General features: G+C 54.2%; 2 protein-coding genes across 2 annotated transcripts in view; one reads left to right on the top strand and one right to left on the bottom strand.

Moving 5' to 3' along the window:
• Window positions 1–17,254, top strand: part of LOC119109920 (zinc finger protein 316) — a 32,220-nt gene extending 14,966 nt beyond the window's left edge. Inside the window, exons 4-10 of the mRNA XM_037233666.1 lie at window positions 6,741–6,797; window positions 7,002–7,532; window positions 10,892–11,053; window positions 15,106–15,219; window positions 15,648–15,735; window positions 16,083–16,157; window positions 16,597–17,254. Of these exons, the coding sequence (XP_037089561.1) occupies window positions 6,741–6,797; window positions 7,002–7,532; window positions 10,892–11,053; window positions 15,106–15,219; window positions 15,648–15,735; window positions 16,083–16,157; window positions 16,597–16,640 (1,071 nt within the window). The 3' untranslated portion in view covers window positions 16,641–17,254. The remainder of the gene's footprint in view (window positions 1–6,740; window positions 6,798–7,001; window positions 7,533–10,891; window positions 11,054–15,105; window positions 15,220–15,647; window positions 15,736–16,082; window positions 16,158–16,596) is intronic.
• Window positions 17,255–17,613: 359 nt separating this feature from the next.
• On the bottom strand, window positions 17,614–21,959 carry LOC119109582 (tax1-binding protein 3 homolog; the record flags this gene model as incomplete). Its single annotated transcript, XM_037233262.1, is given in 3 exon segments — window positions 17,614–19,853; window positions 20,999–21,076; window positions 21,828–21,959. Coding segments are annotated over 3 exon segments (321 nt in total), but the record flags the coding sequence as incomplete, so codon positions are not given.
• Window positions 21,960–22,630: the final 671 nt, after the last annotated feature.

The following is a 22,630-nucleotide window of genomic DNA, read 5'->3' as shown; positions in this document are numbered from 1 at the left end:
GCGCCTGCCGGGCCAAGACTAATCTGTACGTTGACGCCGGTGACGTGGCGTGCTTAGTTATTCGCCAGCAGGTGTTCGCCGCCGGCGGCTTGCCGTCGGGGCGCTGGGTCCGAGAGGAGGATAAACAACGGCGGACGAGCCGAGCCGAGCCGAGCCGAGCCGAGCCGAGCCGAACTGAGCCGAGCTGAGCCGAGCTGAGCCGAGCCGAGCTGAGCCGAGCCGAGCCGAGCCGAGTCGAGCCAAGCCAAACCGAACCGAGCCGAGCCGAGCCGAGCCGAGCCGAGCCGAGCCGAGCCGAGCCGAGCCGAGCTGAGCCGAGCTGAGCCGAGCCGAGCCGAGCTGAGCCGAGCTGAGCCGAGCCGAGCCGAGCCGAGCTGAGCCGAGGCGAGCCGAGCTGAGCCGAGCCGAGCCGAGCCGAGCCGAGCTGAGCCGAGCTGAGCCGAGCTGAGCCGAGCCGAGCCGAGCCGAGCCGAGCCGAGACGAGCCGAGCCGAGCCGAGGCGAGCCAAGCTCAGCTGAGCCGAACTGAGCCGAGCCGAGCCGAGCCGAGCCGAGCCGAGCCGAGCCGAGCCGAGCCGAGCCGAGCCGAGCGGAGCCGAGCCGAGCCGAGCCGAGCCGAGCTAAGCCGAGCTGAGCCAAGGCGAGCCGGGCCGAACCGAGCCGATCCGAGTCGAGCCGTGTCGAGCCGAGCCGAGCCGAGCCGAGCCGAGCCGAGCTGAGCCGAGCTGAGCCGAGGCGAGCCGGGCCGAAATGAACCGAGCCGAAATGAACCGAGCCGAGCCGAGCCGAGCCGAGCTGAGCCGAGCTGAGCCGAGGCGAGCCGGGCCGAACCGAGCCGATCCGACTCGAGCCGAGTCGAGTCGAGCCGAGCCGAGCCGAGCCGAGCCGAGCCGAGCCGAGCAGAGCCGAGGCGAGCCGGGCCGAACCGAGCCGATCCGAGTCGAGCCGAGTCGAGCCGAGCCAAGCCGAGCAGAGCCGAGCAGAGGCGAGCCGGGCCGGGGACCGAGCCCAGCAGAGGCGAGCCGAGCTGAGCCGAGTTGAGCCGGGGCGAGCCGGGCCGAACCGAGCCGATCCGAGCCGAGCCGAGCCGAGCCGAGCCGAGGCGAACTGAGCCGAGCCGAGCCGAGCCGTGCCAAGCTGAACCGAACTGAGCCGAGCCGAGCCGAGCCGAGCCGAGCGAGGACAGGGCTAAGTCGAGATAATGACGGAAATCCTGGTTGAATCTTACGAAATGAGCATATTTACCCGCTCCTGGCAGTGAACAAGTTGTCTTTATGATAAACTCTTCGCAGAAGTATGGAAACTGGAGCCGTCGGATATAGACAAAAAAGATATTGCCGTGCAATGTTTCTTCTGCCTTGGTACCAGGAAGTTTTGGCATTGCGAGAAGTCAAAGCATGAAGTACCATAATGCATTTTGTGCGGGGAAGAAGCTGGCATACATTTCGGCGAGCTGAATGATATTAAGCCGCCTCAATTTTCCTAGTCTGTCCAGCCCTAGGCCAGGCCTGGGTCCGAGTCTCGTCTTACCTGTCACGCGTGACGCGGCTGGCGCGGCGCCTGCAGCTGTTCGGCGGAGCGTGCCGCCACCCTCCTGTGTACTGCGGAACAGTATCGTTCAAAGCCTGGGGCCGGTTCTGGCCGGTATCGGCGTTTCATCCATGAACGGGTGATGATGTGATGGTATGTAGCACATACATCATCGCAAGGTTAAACCACCAAAGCTCTCATAGCTCCCTTTATGTAAATTCTTCGCCGCGTCATAATTCGAAGTCGGAAGGCTCTTTCCGCGAGCATTGTTCTAAGGATTTGCTTATTTTGTCGCATGCTTCTACACTATTGTAAGGAGCATGTGCATACCTGTGTAGATGGATGGATAATGAGGTACGGTGGTGCAACACTGGCTAACCAGGGTTCATCGCAATATTCAGAAATGTTTTCCTGCCAAAATATTCCCGTTCTTACGGTTTTGTGACAACGAGTTTTCACAGCATTCACCATCCCTCTTTGCGTTGCATTATATGTTCGCCTGTAATTGCATAAGCGGACTCCCAGACCTCATTACAGTTGCATGGGACATCATTAGCTGGGCAGCGTGATATTTTTGCCGGGTAACAACGGTAAGAAGTAGCTTTCCTCCGGGCTGAGTGGTTTAAGAACGATTAAGGCAATAACAATTGTGACTTACACGTGGCCTTCGCTACGGGTAAGCCATTGCGAACATGCTAAGTTTAGAGATGTTTCATTCCATGTAACGTCCGTGCATCAGCAAACGTGTTTAAAATTCCCCAGAGTAATAGGAACTTCCACTTGCTCCCCTGGTTTGGCAGAGCATATCGCTTTATATAAGTTTTACCCCTTTTCTCAACTATTATATCATACAAAAAGGCCCCTTACTGACAACCAACTGAATGAATCGACTTAAAGTGATCCATCCTCGGGCGAGCTCCCTGGGAAGGTTTGGTGTCACCAACGCAACAACAGGGTACGCTGCAGCATGGCCATTCTGGCAATTACGCACAGCAGGCGAGAAGACAGTTCGCCAATGGGAGCAGCTTTGTGCCTGGCTTAACAACACCGCACAATCGGTGAGAGAACTTGTGCAGTTCGAATCCCACGGCCATTTGAGCGAAAAGTTCCTTTTTTCTTCCTATGGTATCTGAAGAAAAGCTGTCCATGCAGCTGCGTGGTCGGAAGTTAGTACCAGCCGTTTTGGCGCCCCATTGCTCTTCATTGCCTATCTTGCTCGCAAATAAGTGATAGCTCACAGCCGAAAGAACCCACCTACATTTATCAACAATTTTTCCGATTGGTATCATCATGTGAACAGTTTATGTTGTCATATGAACATGCACATGGTGAAATATGGTGCACGTGCCTCCTCACTGATCAAACATAGTACTAGTATTATACGTGCGTGACTACATTTTGACACTGAAAAAATCTCGTGATGGGAACATGAAACAGTTGATTGAAAACACGCGACATTATTTTATGTCATGCATCAACTCCAGCGCACCTACGGCACGCTTGTCTGGGTTTTTCAGTGAAAAACTTTGAGTCGTGCACTATCCCATCGCGAAATGCCGCGCACACCACTGTCACATCCATATAACATGGGCACCAAAATGATACGAGCGGTGTGTGATGGATAGCATACTCTCTTACAATGACGGCGACCACTTTATGTCCCTAAACTGCCGCTTAAAAAGAGTCAAATAACATCGTGAAGGACGTTTGACCAAACGAGTGTTTTAGTGTTCGGCGTGGTCTGCGCTGTAAAGCCTTAACTTCATCCCCACTCATCACACGAGGCTTCCGTAAAAAGCATGGGGTGGCGATAGTTTGTGGTGTCAACCTACCGTTAACGACCCAGAGCTATGCAGCAGGGGTGGGCCGGGCGTAAATGGGGCGCGGTCCAGCGGCGCGAGACAGAGCTCGCGCGCCCGCCGGCAGAGGGCAAGGGGAGCAGGACGGAGGGGCGCGCGCGGCGCTGTCGAGGGGCGCGGCGCGGCGCTGGCGGCGGAGGGGCGCGCCGTCCGCCACCGCTGTCACCGCGCGTCTCTAATGATGTAACTCAAGCCGTGACGAAGATGGAATGGAGCGAATAAATTAAATATAAACAAATAGACGCGAATTCGGGATAGCTGCGCTTCATTTGCGCATTGCGTGGCGCTGAAATGCGGAACAGGGGCGCGGGCGGGTGCTCTGGACGCTTTGGAACCTGACGAACGACAGAGGGGCGAACGGCGTGAGAAAAATGCCGAGCTTTGACCTCACCTTGTCACGCTCCCCAGCGCCGCTTGGGGGGAGATGGCATGCTCAGGAGCGATTTAATCTCGAGGGTATCTGCAGCTGAACATGACAGTGAATGCCACTGCTGACGAGTCTAGCAGCTTGGACAGTGGCAGCCAGCTCGTCGCGAGCGGCCATCTAAGCTGCCGCCTGACCTCGTCGAAAAAACAATACGCGATCATGGGCGGTAAAGGAGGGATATTGAAGAAATTGAAGCTATCAAGGAAAACCAGGTTGGCGCATGTCCTTTCTGACCGGGCGGAATCGGAAAAATCCGTTGTCTCCCTTTTTATGAATGCTTTATTTTGGTTATCGGGTCATTTTCATTTTACCGTAACTACCAGTGCATTCAATTTTGAAATACCAACATCATGTTAATAAGCCTCTTGTTTCTTTCTTGAAGATGAGCATTAGCACATCCGAAGAGAGAACAAAGTTATGCATCAAATAATCCTGCCTTGATAGCAGAAGATGCAGAGAGAATATTTATGTGACAAAATGCCCCGTGCCAAGGAATGGCGGCACGCACATTGGGTCAAGTTGCTAGGATTTTTTTTCCTTTGAAGGAAAATTAACCATATCGTAAATGGGTATTTTGAAAACAAATTATGGCGTACCAGTGCGGGACAATTTCCAGCGAATGAATAACAAGAAAGACGCTGCTAGCTGAAGCCTGTCATCAGCGTCCTTGGTAGCGACGGTATGATTTACATCGGGAAAGAAAAACACGCATAAAATACCATTGGGTGTGGCGTCATACGTAATCAGCAACGAAAACACAAGTCACGGCAACGAGCACCGAACATGAATTTTAAAAAGATTTCTTAGGAAACATTTTAGCGCATCAAAGTAAAGCAGCGCAATTTCCCGCCCAAATACTTTCTGTTCAAGCACGTCGCCTTCTCCGAAGCTTGGCTTAATGGCTACGAAGCAAGCATGCATGAACTTCGGTGATAATGAATTGTAATAACAGTGAGCTTCACAACAATAATAATGTGATCCAATGCGCTTGCCATAACCGATATAGAACACGTATTAGTGTTTCCACTCGCCTACACACCACGACCTAATTGGTCGTGGCAAATGCAAATGAGCACTCTATTCATATGCTTTCTTTTGTTCCCAGCGACGGAAATGGACATGACGACTGCAATAGATTCAACCTGTTTGACAACTGGACTATGCCACGCTTACTGTGCCTGGCTGACTACTGGGGTCCACTAACTCCACACCTTCAGCTTACCTTCAAACACATCGCAATTCTTTTAGCGCTGTATATCTGCTCACTTACATCATTTCTGTCCGATGCAAGCATGGCTCATCCAATACCATGAGATTCTACGTGGTCAGACACTTTCGACGCATGATCGGTGCTGTTCGGTTAATACAACTCCATGAAACAATCGCAATGAACCGTTGCGCAAGTTTAACAGCATATAGAAGCATCAGGTTTGCCAAAGAAGTTGAAAAAAGAGAAAAAGAACGAAAACCGATTGCAGGCCAGAAGGCTAGTGCACCTTTTCCGTGTGGATTGGTTAGGCTACCACGTATAATTAATGTATGTGATGTACATGCACAGAGTTGGATGCTCTTCCGTTGCATAATATTCCACAGAAGTTCAAGTCATAACGTTTATATCAGCTCAACGTGCATGAGAAGAAAACGACTTAAATTTTGTCATGATGGGTCCAATATAAACCGAATTTACCCCGTACCTGTTTTTACTAAGCTAGCTGAATGTGTGATCGAGTCCTGAACCTTGTTTAAATTGAAATGGACAAGTCAGGACTTAAAATCATATCCAAGTGAATGTCAACCACTTCAAAGCCACGCCTCTCATTCTTCCCCTGATTTTAAAAAAAAAATTCTCCACCGTTTGCAAGAGTTTTCAATGAGGCGCCATGCTTCAGACCCGTAATGGCTGAAACCCGGGTGTTCGCGCCAATGTCGTTTACTTGCGGTGATGAGTGGCCACATTCCGTCGACAGCCGTTGGACCTTCGTTCTCCCGGAGCCATGCACGTTGCCTGCACGATCCAGATGCCAAGACTCCGCCAGGTGCCGCGGGTCAAAATCTGGCGGACAGAAGGGTTTTCAAAGCATCACTTTACATACGAAGCTTATGCCTAATGTTGAACTCCGCAAGGTTCGAGGGACTGAACCCCCCCCCCCCCGCCTCCGCACCCCTACCAGTGGCGCAACCCTCACCAAGGAAGTAGGAGGCCGGCTGGTACTGGCCCCTGCGCCCGGCCCGGCGACGCCGGCGAAGCCCCGCCCATCACAGCCAATCAGACGGTCGGCCGTCCGGCAGACACAGATTGCCGGGTTCTGATTGGTCACGAATTAACTCGATCCAACAAGTGGTTCCTTCCGCGATTGAATTCAGGACCATTTGTATCCTAAGCCGGGTGCATGGCTGTAGTGTGGCAGCATCGACGAGTGGTATAGAAGACCAACATCTAAAAATAGTCTGTGAGTAAGCACAAACAAAGAAAAGGTAAAACGGTTTCCAGACCTTTCTTTATTCAGGGATCACTCTCGGAACGCACACACTTCAGTCTCCGCGCTAGCATTCCCCACCCGTTGCTCGACCTCGTGACCCGAACTTCTGACCTTTGACGGATGCTGACCCGGTGTTGGCCAGCTGTGCCGACACTGACCCGTCGTCCCGCTCCCGGCAGCCGGCGCGTCTCTGACCATGCACCTAGAGCACGACACGGCCGGGCTGCTGCAGGAGCAGCTGTCGCCCGCGCTGGCCGCTGACCCGCTGCGCGCCTTCGAGCTGCCCGACGACGCCGCCTCGCTGCTGGGCGCGCTGCTGCAGCCTGAGGCGCGGCCCGAGCTGGGCTGGCAGCCGGAGCTGGCCGAGCCGCGGCGCCCGAGCGACGCGCTCTCGCTCAGTCCGCTGGTGACGCCGCGCGGCTCGCTGGAGCTGGGCCGCCGCCAGAAGCGGCCGCTCTCGGCGTCGCCGTTCCCGCTGGAGGTGACCGACGGCGTGGGCCCGGTGCGCGGCTCGCCCACCTGCCTGCTGGCCGAGCCGGCCGGCCCGGCCGCCGCACCGCCCGGCAACTACGGCCATTCGCTGCCGCCGTTCCAGTCGCTGCGGCCGGCCGACGGCGTCGCCTGGCCGCCCTGCCAGACCAACTACCTGGTGCTGCCGCAGCAGCAGGCGCAGCAGCTGCAGCAGCAGGTTCTGCCACTGCGCCAGCCGGCCGGCGTCCAGCTGAAGCAGGAGGCGGTCGTCTGCCGCGTCAGCCAGGACCCCGCCCGCTGCCAGGTCAGCCAGCAGCCCGCCAGCTTCCAGTACAAGCAGGAGCCGTCAGTGTACCCGTACAAGCACGAGCACCCGGGCTACCCGTACAAGCAGGAGCCGTCGGCGACTCCGTACCGCCAGGAGCGGCCAGGCGGCCCGTTCGCGCCGGACTCGAGCCCCGACCGTCAGTACGGCCCGGAGCCGAGCGGCGGGCGCCTGTACCCCGTCGGGCCGCTCGACTCGCCGGCAGAGGTCAGCTCCAGCAGCGGCCCGCTGACCTGCCTGTGGGCCGGCTGCGCGCTGCAGTACGACCGCCAGGCGGCGCTCGTCAAGCACATCGAGAAGGTGCACGTGGACAGCCGCGGCGGAGACGAGTACACCTGCTTCTGGGCCGACTGCCCGCGCCAGCAGAAGCCCTTCAACGCCCGCTACAAGCTGATGATCCACATGCGCGTCCACTCGGGAGAGAAGCCCAACCTGTGCTCGGTGAGTACGCTGGTTTGTGCTCGGTGAGTACGCTGGTCTGTGCTCGGTGAGTATGCTGGTCTGTGCTCGGTGAGTACGCTGGTCTGTGCTCGGTGAGTGCGCTGGTCTGTGCTCGGTGAGTACGCTGGTCTGTGCTCGGTGAGTACGCTGGTGTGTGCTCGGTGAGTACGCTGGTCTGTGCTCGGTGAGTACGCTGGTCTGTGCTCGGTGTGTACGCTGGTCTGTGCTCGGTGAGTACGCTGGTCTGTGCTCGAAGCTGCGCCGCGGACGGAGGAGCTCATCCAAAACGAACAAAGCTTATCCGAAGCGCACAGGCGCCGGTTGCACGGTTTTTAGGTAGCATTGTGCGCACAAATATGCCGAATCCCACTCAGTTGTAGCAGAGCTTTTACCTGTGAAAGGCTTGGAGATAGACCAAAGTACTTGGTTTATTTGACCTGTGCCCGCCGTCAGATCCGACCGGCTAGACAGTATCTGGGCCAGAAACCATACAGTTTCAGCAATTCGTCCAAGGCGTCAACAAAAATAGTTGAACTAGCGATTCAAAATGACATGCCTCTGTCCCTCCGTGGTACGATAAAAAGGGCAGCAGGAAAGATAACTCAATTTTTGGCGGCTACCTGAAAAATATCTTCCCTTAATCAGGCCGTGTTACTAGCTATCGCTGCACCCGATCGGAAGCGCAACCGGGCCACCTAGAGCAAAACGTAAGCAAGTGGTCTTAACAAAGTTGCAGCTTTAAAAAGCTGTCAAAGCTGTTGATGGTACAAGTCACTGAAAATACATAGCCGTGCCCATCAGTGTGCTGAATGGCCATCAGTCACGAAACAAAGGATTGAATGGCATTGACTTTCTCGAAGTGAGCAGGGCTGCTCAACAAATATCATTATTCATAGGACCTAGGAAAAACTATGATAATTACATTTTGGTCGAAAATCTAGTGCATTTGGCTGCAGATAAATAAAACCAACGTCAAGATTATCAGGAAAAATATGTTTTTATACATGAGCGGGCAGACTAATGACATGATCCGGTAAAAACTGCTCATTTTAATCAGGGATGTGACCTGCTCATTTCGATTTGGAAAAAAATTAGATATCGGTTTCAGAATTATGACGACGAAACGTTGGCCAACGATATGCGAATGACATGGCGCCCCCTTCCCAACCATATGTCTATATATATATATATATATATATATATATATATATATATATATATATATATGTGTATATATATATATGTATATATATATAACCTCGTTTTTGTTTACAGATGAGCGTGTGGGCTAATGTTTCCGTCGTATATCGTGTATTGCTTAAACGTGGCTAGAGAAAGCCTCAGCCGCTAACTGTGTCAGCCGCTAATACGCTATTCCACCGCGTAGCATCAAAGCGATTGTTCCACCTTTGGGGCATATTTCAAACACATAATTAAGTGAAACCTCAGGACCAGTTGTGTCTATTAGTAGCACTGCGTAGTGCTACTGCTGTACTACCAAGGCCAGGTAAGGGTATTTTAAATTATTTCCAATGGAGATGTCAATGACATTTCTGTCGCAGGAGCGTCTACTTCGGATCGCAATTCTGAGGTATTCTGGCGGATATTTCTGGCGAAAATCTGAGGTATTCTGGCGGATCGCAAGACAGCTAGTAATGCTGATCAAATCGTGCGCGTCTGATATAACAACAAGTAAAAGATGCAAAAGGTTGCATGCTCCTTTTAACTACGGACTGACGCGCTGTACTTATAAATGTTGCATAGTCATGACCTGTAGATTTGCTAACCCCTCACTGATAAACACCACACATAGGGTGTTCGTGTTTCTGAGAAACCGGAATACGTTAGTCCTGCAATCTAGATATCCTAATTGTTCGCATTGTACAACACTAAGTAGTTCATCTTTTTGGACACGTCGAACATATCACGTCACTTCGTTTACGTAAAACCGTTTTACAGTTCAGGTCTTACAACGAATACATCATTTTGTATGTGAAAATGGCTTTACCGCTCAAGGGAGTGCTTCGCATTTGCATGGGGTTTGAACTGAAATAGCCATCTTGAAGATCGTTCGGTGCAGTTCACAACCCTCCCCTTGCTAAGACCTAAGCCCCGCTAGTTCCTAAGCTACATGCCCGAGAAGATGTTCAAACTTTTTTGGAGGCGATATATCAAAGTCACCCAGGCCCCCATGATGCCATAATAACACCATTCAAATCCTGCCATTTCGTTGGTCATGCGGCGATCAAGGCCAATAAAAACATAGCTGTCGAGTCGAACGTGTCTGGCATTCGTGAGCACGATCTCCAGACATTACGGCCGTCGAATAGTTCTCGATCAATGTTGTGCAAGGTCCGACGACATAATTAAACCGTGACGTGATTAGAAGCATACTCCCTAAACAGAAAAGCTTTTTCCACTTTAGAGCATACCAATAGTTACAAGTGAGCATATTTCTTCATGTCTGATACTCGCCTTAATAACTTCAAAGATGAAACATTCGCTTTAAGATCTTACGATAGATACATTATCACGTGATCGATCAATGAAAAAACGCAGACCGCTCAACGTGACATGCGTCAGCCACCGAGCACACCTGCGCGCACACAGGATCCAGAGACGCCGACTCCGCCGGCTTTTTGCCGACCGGCCTGCCATCTCCAAGGCTGCCGCTTGGAGCGCAGGCCCGCTCTCGGTCTCGCGTGTCGCCCCCATGCAATAGAAGCGCCGCAAGCACGCCGCTGCAACAGCTGCATCATTAACTCAGGGCCAGGCCGGCTCCTGCCCGGCATTTTTGCTCGGCGCTGGTGGGCAAAAACTGCGGCCGACCCTCGGAGGAGAGGCGAGACGGGTGGCTGTGATGGGTCCGCGCGACGGCCGGCGGCGGCTCAAAGGATACATTTGACGACTTCTTGCAGAGAAAAAGGATGCACCGCAAGAGGCTCTTGGAGTCGAAAGGAAACTTGATGCAGAGCGCCCCGCACAAACACGCATGTTTTGTGGCGTGAAAGAAACCGACACCTGTTTACGCAATTAATTAAGTTGTGAAATTAATTGAGGCATGGATTAGGTAGGCTTCGTAGCCATAACACGTAATGACGTCTAATTTATTGGTAATGCAAACGGGGCGTTGTAACGGCCATCACACACTCCCTGCACATGGGAACACAACGTAGCGATCAAGGTTTGTTGCTGCACTGCGCAGGGCTGCGCAGGACTGCGCAGGACCTCCACGTTTTTCTCCAAGAGCCCTGGCCATCTATGATTTCTATGAGGCATCCTGGCCACGGGATAACGCGCCTCGGTCCTTATTCGACTACGGTCACACCGACAAAACTATAACAGCTTTCTGTTTTCAGTACGACGGCTGCAACAAGGCGTTCTCGCGTCGGGAGAACCTGAAGATTCACCTCCGATCTCACACCGGCGAGAGGCCGTACAACTGCGAATTTCCCGGCTGCCCTAAGGCGTTCTCAAACAGCTCTGACCGTGCGAAGCACCAGCGGACACACAAAGATGCGGTGAGTTTTCAACTGCAAATCCCGCCCTCCCTCTCTTTCTCTCTCTCCCTCTCCTCCTCTCTCTCTCTGTCTCTCTTCTCTCTCTCTCTCCCTCTCTCTCTCCCCCCCTCTCTCTCTCTCCCTCTCTCCCTCCCTCTCTCTCTATCTCTCTTCCTCTCTCTCTCCCTCTCTCTTTCTCTCTTTCTCTCCCTCTCTCTCTGTCTCTTTCCCCGCCGTTTTACTCGTTTCCTTACAAAGCGCTCAGCTTCTCCGCTGCACGAGTGGTCGTTTAGAAAAGAGACACTGGTTGAAATCCTGGCGGACTAGGGTATGCCGTGTTCTATCGTAGAGTGGAAGCTAGAAGAAACAGCCTTCAGCACCAAACCGGATGCTCAGTAAGGGAATTCTCCTTGTGGTAACCAATCCAGCCATATGCGCTCGACAGGATATCCTCATCCTTTGCAAACACATGCCGCTGTCTCGGATATCCTCCTTTTCCCCACTCCACTGCAACAACTGATAGAGGGCGTCGACGCTGCTATTGAAGCAAGACCATCTGCGAGCCACTAGCTCTATCACCCCCAAGTCAGACCAGACCGAGGAGTGACTTCGCCGCCCCTGCAGCAAGCGGCGGCAGATCTGGGCCGCCGGTCCTGAGCCAGTGGCAGATGTACGGTGCGAGTCCTGAGGCAGCAGCCGGGCTGCCAGAGGCTGAGCAACGGACTGGAGACCTCACGGCTGATCCTGGCTGTCGGCTGGCTCCTACACCTCACTGCTATCCTTACTGACCCCACATCTTCCGCTGCTATCCATGTTGGCTCCTATGACTGTCGTTACCCATGCTTGCTGTTATGACCGCTGCTACCCATACTGGTTATTATCTCTCGACACTACCCAGACAACTCCCATCTCGCGCTGCTGCCCTTACTGGCTCCTATTCTCGCTTCTCCTGCCCTCGGTATCTCCCCGGACGTCTGTTGGACTCATAGCCGTCCGTTCAGACCCTGAGCAGCGGACCCATTGACGCACTCGCCTCAACCAGACCAACTCATCGACCTGAGCCCGACGCACCGACTCGGGCCCGAATCCACGACTCGGGCCCGGCCGACTCGGACGCGCAGCTGCGCACCGCAGCGGCGTCGGCGTCGGCGGGCGGCCGTGACTCAGAGCGCCGTCTGAATGAACGGCGGCGGTTTGGAGGCTGACGCCCTGCCGCCGGCCGCCATGTGACGGCGCCGCCATCTGGGTGTGTGCCGGCGTGTGTGTGTACTCTATTAGTCAGCCGTCACCGCGCAAGCCGGCCCGCCGGGTGCCAGGCCGCCCGTTTGCCGCTACTCATGTTGCGAGGCGCAGCTGCCGCGGTGGAGAAGCGTGGCGTCGCCGAGGCGTGGGCCTTGAAACGCTGCGCACTGCTCGAGTAACTGGATGCGGTTCGTGGTATGTTCGTTTGATAGCGTGAGTCACTTTCTGAACGGAAGTGGCAGAGGCGATCGTGGCGCTGACGGATGCTGGTGGTGTCGAGCGTTGCACTCGCCCGGCGGTGTTTCAAACTGCCGACAGAGATATCCGAATCAGAGGACTGCACGTGAAGCAAGATTGTGTCACTGTACTGGACTTGGATAGACTTTTCTCGACCTCTCTGTACCACAGGTCGCGTTATCGCCTATGGGCCAAGATAAAGCTGATCTGGCAGCTGCTAACTGAAGGCTGACATTTGTCTGTCTCGGTGGCTCAGTTGGTTAGAGCGCCAGCCGCCCGATCTACCTATCCGTGGTGGGATGGGTGCGAGTCACTTCGGGCGTTCGGTACTTGACCTTGACAGGTATTGCCTGTGGTCAGTGGAGGCAGCCATGCTATATGTCGGTTGACGTCGGGGGCAGGACGGACTGCGCCGAACATCGAGTCACGTTGAACTTTCGCCACCAAATTCTGCCGTTGCCCTGGAATTACGCGGTCGGATGGCAGGGGTCAGTGCTCGCACAAAAAGCACTACATAGCGTGAGCTTTGGACCCAAAAATCCATCCATTGGAAAGGCACGCACTAACTGTTTAAAACAATGACGAGCCACCTGGCGTCAATCCTGACACCGAAGCGAGACCAACAGTCAGAAGCTGCTCCATGACGGCAGTGGCGGTCAACAGCCAGAGCTGCTGTTGTCAGCAGCGGCCGCGGGATGCCAGCGACGGTCATCGCCGCGAGAGATCCATCGGGAGCGGGGCTGTTGTCAGGCCGGTCATCAGGACCGGTGGCCGGCCGGCGGCGCGGCCGCGCCGCGGCGTGGGAATGTTTGGCCGCCGCGGCTCGGATGTCCTGCAGCGTGCTGCAGCCGGCGGCGGCGACGGCGGCGGAGGCGACTGCGCACGTCCGGGTGCCGGGCCCGGCCGGCGCGGCGGCGCGGCTGACGGCCACATGGCCGTCGCACGGCACGTCACAGCGCGCAGTGCCGGCACCTGCCGGACTGCCGCCCGCTGGGACGTGCCCCGGCCGTGGCGGAGGTCATGACCTCGCCACGCCGACGCCAACGGCCGCGAGCCATGGCCAGCTGGGCACCATCGCCGGCCACCGGGCCGTGAAGAGGAAGACGCCGCCCGGCCACGTGGTCCGGTCATTTTCAAGGGCACTGTGGCGTCGCTGCTCAGGCTACTGCACGTTTGAAAAACGCGCTCTGGCGGCGTGGTTGTACAGAAGCATAAAGCCGTTCTAGATTACTTGGAATTGCTGTGTACAGGCACAGTCCAGGAGAGGGGGAAGGGATGCCGTCCCCCTTCCTCTTAAACACCACATTCCTACATTCCTCCATGGAAGACTCTTGCTACAAAAAACGTGATGGGTCCTCACCGAGGCCGTCCTCTCGCCCTGGAGAAAACTCCGGTTGCGCCCCGTTTCTTGGTACTCGGGACTGGGGACGTCTTCGTACTCAGGACTGCGGACTCCTGTACAACCACGGTACTCAGGAATGGTACTCAGGACTGGGAATGACTTGGTGGTGAAAAGCCAAATGCTGAGTAGATAACACGTACATGAAGATCATAAGTTAATTTTCCTCATCATGCAACCTGAACAGCACGTTTTCATTCCTATTAGTCGCCGAAATGCATTAACATTTAGCCAGACACGCTATTGACTCCGCGGCTGGGAATAGCTTCAGAGTATGATTCACAGCGCATCGGGCTGATTCCCGTTCCAATCAGCGCAACGTAACTTTAAGTGGACTTCGATTTTAACCCATGGAGCGAGGACATCCATGGAATGTACCCCGTTGGAGTTGACAACGTTAGTGGCAGTTTTAGAGTCACGGTTGTGAGTTTTATACAAGCCTTAACGTTTATCAGCAAAGCATCAATGTTGATGGCAAATTATGCAGATCCATGAACATCCCATTGTGTTCACATATAATGCTTTATTATCCACATGCATCGTTTGCATTTCTATTTGAGTTTACTCGCCGATGTTTAAGGAAGCTCAAATGGGACTCCGACTCTCAAAAAATTATGAAACAGCAACCCCTCCCTGACTGAACAAAAACTTTGTTTGATTTCCTGGTCGCCTCTAACCGCATGCAGAGTCAAGCATAAGCAAGGGCGGATCTGAAGCACAGCCTTGATAACCAAAGTTCAAAGATCTATCATGATTTTCAAAACCTCATCGAATATCGATTACTTTTGCATCAAGGAATGTTCTAAAATAATCTTCCACAGTCAAAAACTGCTCCGACTGTCTCAGATGTCCAGAAACGTGTCGTATTTACGCCACTTGGCCATGTCAGAGGAGGTGGTGCGGTCCGACTGGTTGCTATGCATCCGCATGTGAGCACAAATTTACTTCTCGCAGCGTTCAGGGGAGTCGGATGCCTATCCCCAAACGTCATGCACTCGCGCGCTATTTTCTCCTCAACGCAAACAGACAGTATACCCACACGGTCCAATCCTGACGGAGCTTGGCTATTTCCGGTTGATTCATCGTCTGTTCTCTGCGCTAGGTACCAGCGAGTGGGCTGTCTCTCCTCGTTTCGTCCCAACCGCAACACGCTGCGCGTACGCCACTCGTTACATTCGTCCATTCCGCATTTCAGAAGCCGTACATGTGCCAGGTGCCGGGCTGCCACAAACGGTATACGGACCCGTCGTCGCTGCGGAAGCACATCAAGAACCACACGCCGGCCGAGCAGTCCGTCTCCCGGCAGCGGGTGAGTGTCCAGGCCTCCTCCCCGCCCTCCTCTCCCTGCACACCCACACAGAGGGCATGGCAGTGGGTCCAGGCCCCCTCCCCCCCCCCCCCACCGTCACACACACTGACGTCGTGACAGTGGGCGAGTGTCCAGCCCTCCTCCCCCACCGCCACACACACAGAGAGCGTGATAGTAGTTGATCTGCAGCGTGTGTGTTTCGACCCGCTCGCCTCTGCAGCCGCGGGCGAGCTTCATTCGCCTGTGCCCTGCCCGCTGTGGACGATTTCGAACGCAAGCACGGTGACTACGCCGTGCCTTTGATAATTGACATCGCCCTCCTCCAAAGAACCGACATCAGTCTCCCCCATGACCGGTCAGAGCCTCGCCATTCAGCTGAGCTGCCGTCGGCCGTGGGTGTAACAATGTCCCATGTTGCCCGCTTCCAGCTGGAGCTGAGCGACAGCCTGGGCTATGACTCCACCGTGGAGCAGTGGTACAGCGACTCGCAGCCCCTGGTGGCCGACCATCACACAGGTAACTGCCGAGTCGCATGTACTACACGCTCACGTATATTATTTACCCATTAGACACCATGTGCAGACACAAGTCAAGGTCAAAAAATTCAGTGTCCGAAATTGATTCTGAGGCCCGGACCCTCAGGCCGAGTCGGACTCTCGAGTTCACCCCTTCAACATCGCGTGAGCCCGGGACCGAGCTGTCGAGTCCCGAGATCGCGGCAGGAGTCCAAGTCCATCAGGCGTGTACGCGTCAGCCAATGTCCAAGGTCCTTGACTCCTTCAACTTATTCATCACAAGTGAAGATTGCCGGGTGCACCTGGCCGTGCCAGGTGCGTGTTGTGACGGACTGTCGTGCGTCGCAGACGACTGGCGCTGCAGGGAGCCGGTCACCAGCGCCGCCTGGTGGTGGGACGCGGCACTGCCAGACGCGCTGGAAGGTGAGCTTGGCGGGAGGCGGCCGCCCTTTAAACCCCGATTTAGCGGCGGACCACCGCCGAGCCGGCTGGCACGGGCGAGCTCAGCGGGTGTTCTGCCCTGTGTTTACGCCCACGTGCCGGCGCAGGTCGTTAGCGCCTCACCCGCGGCCGTCAGCGCTCCATCATAGCGGCTGACGACAGGTGCGGCCGGCAGACCGCGAGCCGGCCGGCCGGCCGCCGAGCACGCCACGCCACTGCTGGTGCGGGCTGGAAATCAGCCAATTTAGAAACATCACGATGATAGATAATCATACACCATGGATATATATATATATATATATATATATATATATATATATATATATATATATACTACAGCATGGCATACCCACGCCAGATGTATTGCAGGCAATACATCCCGATCAGCCACAATTCGTTGGTAATCTGAAACATGCCTCAGTTCCAGAATTTCTGAACTTCACCGCCGACCAGCCGGTACAGTGAACGCCGACAGCCAACCAAGCGGACGCTCACACCACCACTGTGAGGGAGGCACCACGTCCAAGCGCCCATGGCACGCGACCACGCACAGGAACCCAGAAGCCAGCGGATCGGAGCGACATGGGAGCGATGGGCGGCGCATCTTGGTGCGACACGGCTGTCTGCTAGCTCATTGGTTCGCTAGCGGCCACCGGCCGCCGGGTTCGGCCGTCAGCGAGTGCTCTCGTACTGTGTAAAAATGCTTGATGGGGCGCCGCGACAGCCAGCTGCGGGGCGTCAGGGCCGCAGGGGTACATTGTGATGCTTGAGGGAGACTCTTGGAACAGTCATGCGATATGTTACATCCATAAGTTGTACAAATGTGCTGAACCGATGTGTCGCGACGCCTGCGACACATTCACGGGACTTCCGTCGTATTTGGAGTCACCGCCACCGATCGGTGGCGTCCAGTGAGTGATGAGAGTCGGGAGCGACGCAGCTCCTACATACATATGCTTTTTAACTAGATTTGTAGCGTAGGCACGGCATGTGGACCCTTCAGTGTGCTGGCATGACGTCACGTCTCGTGCCGCCACCGCGCCGCCAGCTGGCCTGGCGTATCCGCTGTTGCGAAGGCAGCGCCATCTGCACTGCTCCGGCGTCGCGCCGGCGGAGCCGGTCGCGCAGGCGGCGCCCCTGCTCTGTTGTAGTGCTCCGGTCCGGCATTCGGCGGCGGGGCTTCGACGCTGGAGCGACGTGACGCGCGGCCGGACAGCCATGTCGTCTTTCATGTGACAATGACACAGCATTTAGAACAGACATTCGGAGTGTGTGGCGCTGTAAAGCTGTACAAAATGGCGGCGATCCGCTGACGTTGGTGGGACCAGAACACTGCCGCTGTCTTTCATCGTGCCGCATTAGTTCAGCGACGGGCTTCCTCGCCCGGCGCATAGCACGTTGTTTTTCAGACCACTTGTACATACATCTGAGACCGTGCATGACTGAAATGTATTGCGCTGTGGCTGGGACAGGACAACGAAAGCGTTACGGAGCAGGCCAGAGAAGCTCGAGATCCCAACGCGAGTCACTGCCGCTCAAACCTGTCAAGAAGCTCGGTCATGCGTAATACAGCCTCGGGCGCGCAACGCGGCCCCAAAAGTCCTACACAGTGATCACTGAACAGAGGCGGACTAGTTCCCATCGGACGAGTGAACAAGGCATGGTATTGACAGCACACGATATAAACATCGCGATGAACTGGGACTGGACACCGACCCAAGCGCTCTGTGACGCATGCACAAGGGAACAGCGTCGACGTGGTAACATCACATATAAAACATACGAAAATAACTTAGCACATAGTTGCTGTCACAGACGGTGATTACGGAATCGTGTGGTGTCGGAATGCATGGGACCTGTGTGAGAGGCCAGTGGAAGGGCCGCCATCCAAAGCTCTGCACAAATTAACTCTAACCCCGATGAAAAGCTGCGTGGAAAGAAACGAGGCAGACCGCCATTAAGCCCTCCTGCTTTCCCCAATTTCTCCGAGGATCACGGTCACAGAGTCGTGGCGGGAGCCTCACCAAGCTTAGAAGTTGTAAGTACGCAGCTGACACTATCAATTTCAGGGGGTGTGGGCCGCAACGAACCTCCTGAGCCATATTCTCCCCACAAGGGGAACAAATTAATTTCGTATAAACAGCTTTCCGACCCCGAACAAATGATCACCGACAAAGCTTTTACAAATTTTGTACTTGTCTTCATCGGCTCGAGGCAAGAAATGCTTCGGTTAAAAGTGCTGCCATACCTGGGAGTAGCGCATGCTACTACTTGTAAGCCAACGGTTATGTCTAATGTTTGCAGGAAGATTTCGACGGTCAGTGCGGACGTCTGATAAAAGCATATCACCCTTGAATCGAGGGACAACGATAACCAAGTGGGCGTGGGGGCGCATCAGCCGTTCAGATGGTATAACGCGCACGACTCAGGTTTCACATGACTCAACGATAGGCTACTAGATGCACCGATGGCGTTAGGATAGGAGACAGCAGATATAAGATAACGAAATGAAGGCAGGCCTCTGCCTTCGCAGTTAACTACATCACTTTTCCCCAGGCCCAATCTGTTGACTCGCCACCACGTGCCTTTGACGTTACAAACGTGCAAAGGTACTTTTGTAGAAACGCGGACAAAACGTAGCTTTTGCACTGCCACTATTCAACACCCATATAAAAAGTCACACAGCCATGCACCGGGCATGGCGCGATTCCGGTCAAGACTGGGCCGGCGCACGTCCTCGACCGGCAGCGCGTGGCGTACATCGAATGTCTTGAGCTGTTAGATGACAACTGCAGTTTTCACTGGCTGCGGTCCTTTCACAAATTTAACAATTCCAACCCATGAGCCAGCTGTTGATGACAAATGAGCGCCACAGCTGTCATACTCGCGCCCAGCTCAGCTCAACACAAGCGTGATTATCCATGCAAGGTCAGCTGGTCAGGAGCACCGACCAGCGCGGGCCAAGCTATCGACGTCAACACAGGACACCCGACAAGTGCAGGAAATCCGCCAGAGGCCGCGCCAGCCTTTTGAAGGCCGGTTAAAACTACGCCCAACACGACTAAACCGCAGCCGGGCTGGGCCCGATCTCACCCTGCCCGCCCTGAATGTGCTCCAGCGACGACAGAGCCGCGCGATGCGCCGCTCCCCAGCCGGATGTCGACGGGAGAGCCGGGGCGGCCTTCAGCTCTGTGCACTGCAGAGCCCCAGCATGAAAACACACCAGCCAGCGGGCCACCGGGCTCTGAGCGAGCCATCAGCGCGCCGGCCAGGGGGGAAGCACCCGCGTGCGCGGCGGGCGAGGCGGCAGCAAGGGCGGTCAGCGGCGTGGCAAACGGCGGGAAATCACTCTCAGCCGGCGGCACGTGCGCGGCAGCCGTAGATCAATTCAAAATAGCCATATATAGGACGCATGGTCTGGACATGCATGATCACAGTAATCTTCACCCTTCTCATCGACGACCGTTTCAAGAGAGCTCTTCGCCTTGCAGATGGAAGAAAGGGACAGCAGGCCGCAGCACTGGAGCCGGCCGGGCCGCGCCGTCCGTCCCGTCCGCGCCCCTCGCTCTACGAGTGGGTGACGCCGTACCGCGCCACGAGCAGGTTCAGGCTCTTGCCCTTCTTGATGTAATTGATGGCCTGTTTGTGCGTGACCATGGTGAAGTCATAGCCCTGACACTGCAACGGACGGTCATCGCCGCATCAACAGTCGGCTTCAGCGGTCTGGGATGTGTCGGTTTTGAATGCCCCGTCAGAATGCTCTCACGGAAAGCATGTCATATTTGGAGGCTACCACAATAATAGCGTGCAACAAATGAGCGGGACTGGGCATCACTTTTCATGACGCTAGAGACGTGCACCCGGGACACCCAGGGTGTACACTAAGCAATTCATCTCGACAAAATGTAAAGCACGGCAAGCCTGGTCGAAGCTGTTCATATGCCTATGCAAATACTTGTATGATGGGTGCTGGACCAATCTGTCGGATCTGTCGGATCGGAAATCTGTCTAGACCAATCTGTGTCAAAATCTGACCAACCGAATTAACCGCACTACGAACTCGCCGCATGTGTGTCGGCGAGACTTTGAACCAGCTGACAGCCGACGCGGTTCACCTTAAGCGCGGAAGCACAAATCGACAGGCCTCCACTAGATTTTAATGTTATCGATGACGTGCTCTTGACGAAATCGAAGGCAGTCTCTCCCAGTACGGTCAATGACGAAAGTAGTCTAGCAAAGAGTTAACTGAACAAATACTTTGGGAACAGATGCACAACAGTCACAATCAATTTTGTTGAGGAAAATGAGTTGGTGAAATTGAGCCTGAAGTGTGACAACGCCGATAAAATTATCGTTTCAAACACACAACATTACTCAAGTACGACAAACGTCAAAGTATCCATTTCGAATTCGGTTACGCGTCTCATCTGGTCACATACATGCACAGCTAGACTTCAACCCGGTGAGAAACTCCCATTATGTGTAGTGAAAAAGGCGGGTATGCGATTAAGTCAGCATGAAAGAACAATCGGACGGTCGGAAGCGTTGGTAACAGGTGGCTCCAGGTGAGATACATTGGTAACGATAAATATCGAGTGCAATTGCCGAAATCGACTAACACGTTTGCTCCCACAGAGCGTTAGCTTCTTCGTAGACGCGAATTTATGCGTGCGCGTGGTTTCGCGTGTTTGCCCCTGACTATGCATAGCACGCCATGTCTAAAAGCACAAAATGCACACTTAATAAGAATCACCATGCCCCTTTCGGAAATGTTACGCAACAGCTAAGAGCGTACGTGTCACAGTTGTGACGACCCACGATACCTGTAGAATTTTGTCATCCACTTTGAGACCGGCTTTTTCTGCTGGGCTCCCTGGGTGTACCTCTGTGACGTAAATGCCCTGGAAAGACGGCTATAGATCAAATCACTATTCTTGCGTAGTCGGCGGTCAACAAATCGCAACCCACAGCATCACGGGCCGGGAGATAATCATAACGATTGAGGCTTAACGCCCCACCGGCTGCCAGGGTCATTTCGAAAGGGATAGCTTTATCAGAAATTCCGTGGGAAGCGACAATGGCGAGGCGGCCGGGGAGAGCCCAAGACGGACAGTTCCGGAGCCGAGCGCCCTGACCACTACACCACCACCGTCCCAGCAGCACGGAGAGAGGGCAGAGAAAACCGCTGTCGGGACACATAGCTGAAATCACACACCGATCATTCAAACACTGCAAGCGCGTCGTTTTCGAGCCAGTATAGGATGTAGCATTGCAGAAAGCGTAAAATTATTACTATCATCTAGGCTGGTACTTCCAGCATATGTATTTACTAACTAACAGACTCGGAACTACTTAAAACACGCAGGAAGTTACACCAGCGTCATACCTTGCTGGACCAATGCGGCAATAATATATTAAGGTACTGAGTATATCAAATTATTTTCGGCCTTACGATTCGATACGAGAAATGCATATATTGGCTTTACAGAATTATACGCTCTATCTACATAGACCATATATTTACGGACACAAAACCGTCTCCCCTTACAAACAGATAGTAAGGTATTACCAACATGAATGTAACAAACACACCCAACAATGGCGAAGGAATAAGACGCACACAACTATCACCGAGTTACACGTATTACGTACGTTATCTGTGTAGCCCTGAGGAGACTTCGTGAAGTCTAGGTCGATTCCACCACCGATTTTGAAGCCGCACTTGTAGACTTCCTGACCGTCCGCATCCACGTGAACAAACTCCTTATGCAGCATGATGGGGATCTGAAGCAAGATGTCAAACATAAGACACAGCAGCTTAATCAGACCTAGTTTCAGCAAAGCACAACAATGTTTCAAACACCCGCATTCCATGTTTCTTTGGTGTGTTCCGAGTGCGTCATTAGGGCTTTACGACGCACTCAGCTGCTGAGGCTTTATGGCGTCGCCTGCCTTTCACCCTGCCAGGAAGGGCGGGGACGGCGGGGAATCGAAACCCGTACCCCTGGCTTCCCAGACGCGCAGTAGGTTAACGCAGACGCGTTAACGCGTAAACGCAGACGCGTTAACCACTATCTTTGGTGTGTTCGACCGCCATTATGAGTTCGCCTCGGCAGTGCAGAATGGAAAACAGTCAGTGGTGTAAATTTTGATGAAGATGGGACAAGGAAAATTTTGGGAAGTTGTAGCTTCAGGGCGCCTCCTTGTTCTCCACAGCCAGATTCTATACGACGAGGTTTTGAGTTCTGGCTTGGCCACTTGCACAATTTTATCTTCTTCCCGACAAATAACGAGCCGCCGTTAATGCAGCCTCGAGCAATCCCAAGCTGTTCGGCATCCTCTTCAGGGCTTGCATGCTGACCAGACTCCCTTTGCCCCAGGTTTTCCCTTTGGTGTCATGGGGCTTGTATAATGCAGTGTCGCCATAGCTTCAGTGCCATGAATGGTAAGGAAAG

The sequence above is a fragment of the Pollicipes pollicipes genome, unplaced genomic scaffold (genome assembly GCF_011947565.3).
Source record: "Pollicipes pollicipes isolate AB1234 unplaced genomic scaffold, Ppol_2.1 Scaffold_7231;HRSCAF=8579_pilon_pilon_pilon, whole genome shotgun sequence".
Taxonomy (NCBI): Eukaryota; Metazoa; Arthropoda; class Thecostraca; order Pollicipedomorpha; family Pollicipedidae; genus Pollicipes; species Pollicipes pollicipes.
This window is presented reverse-complemented; position numbering and strand designations above follow the sequence as displayed.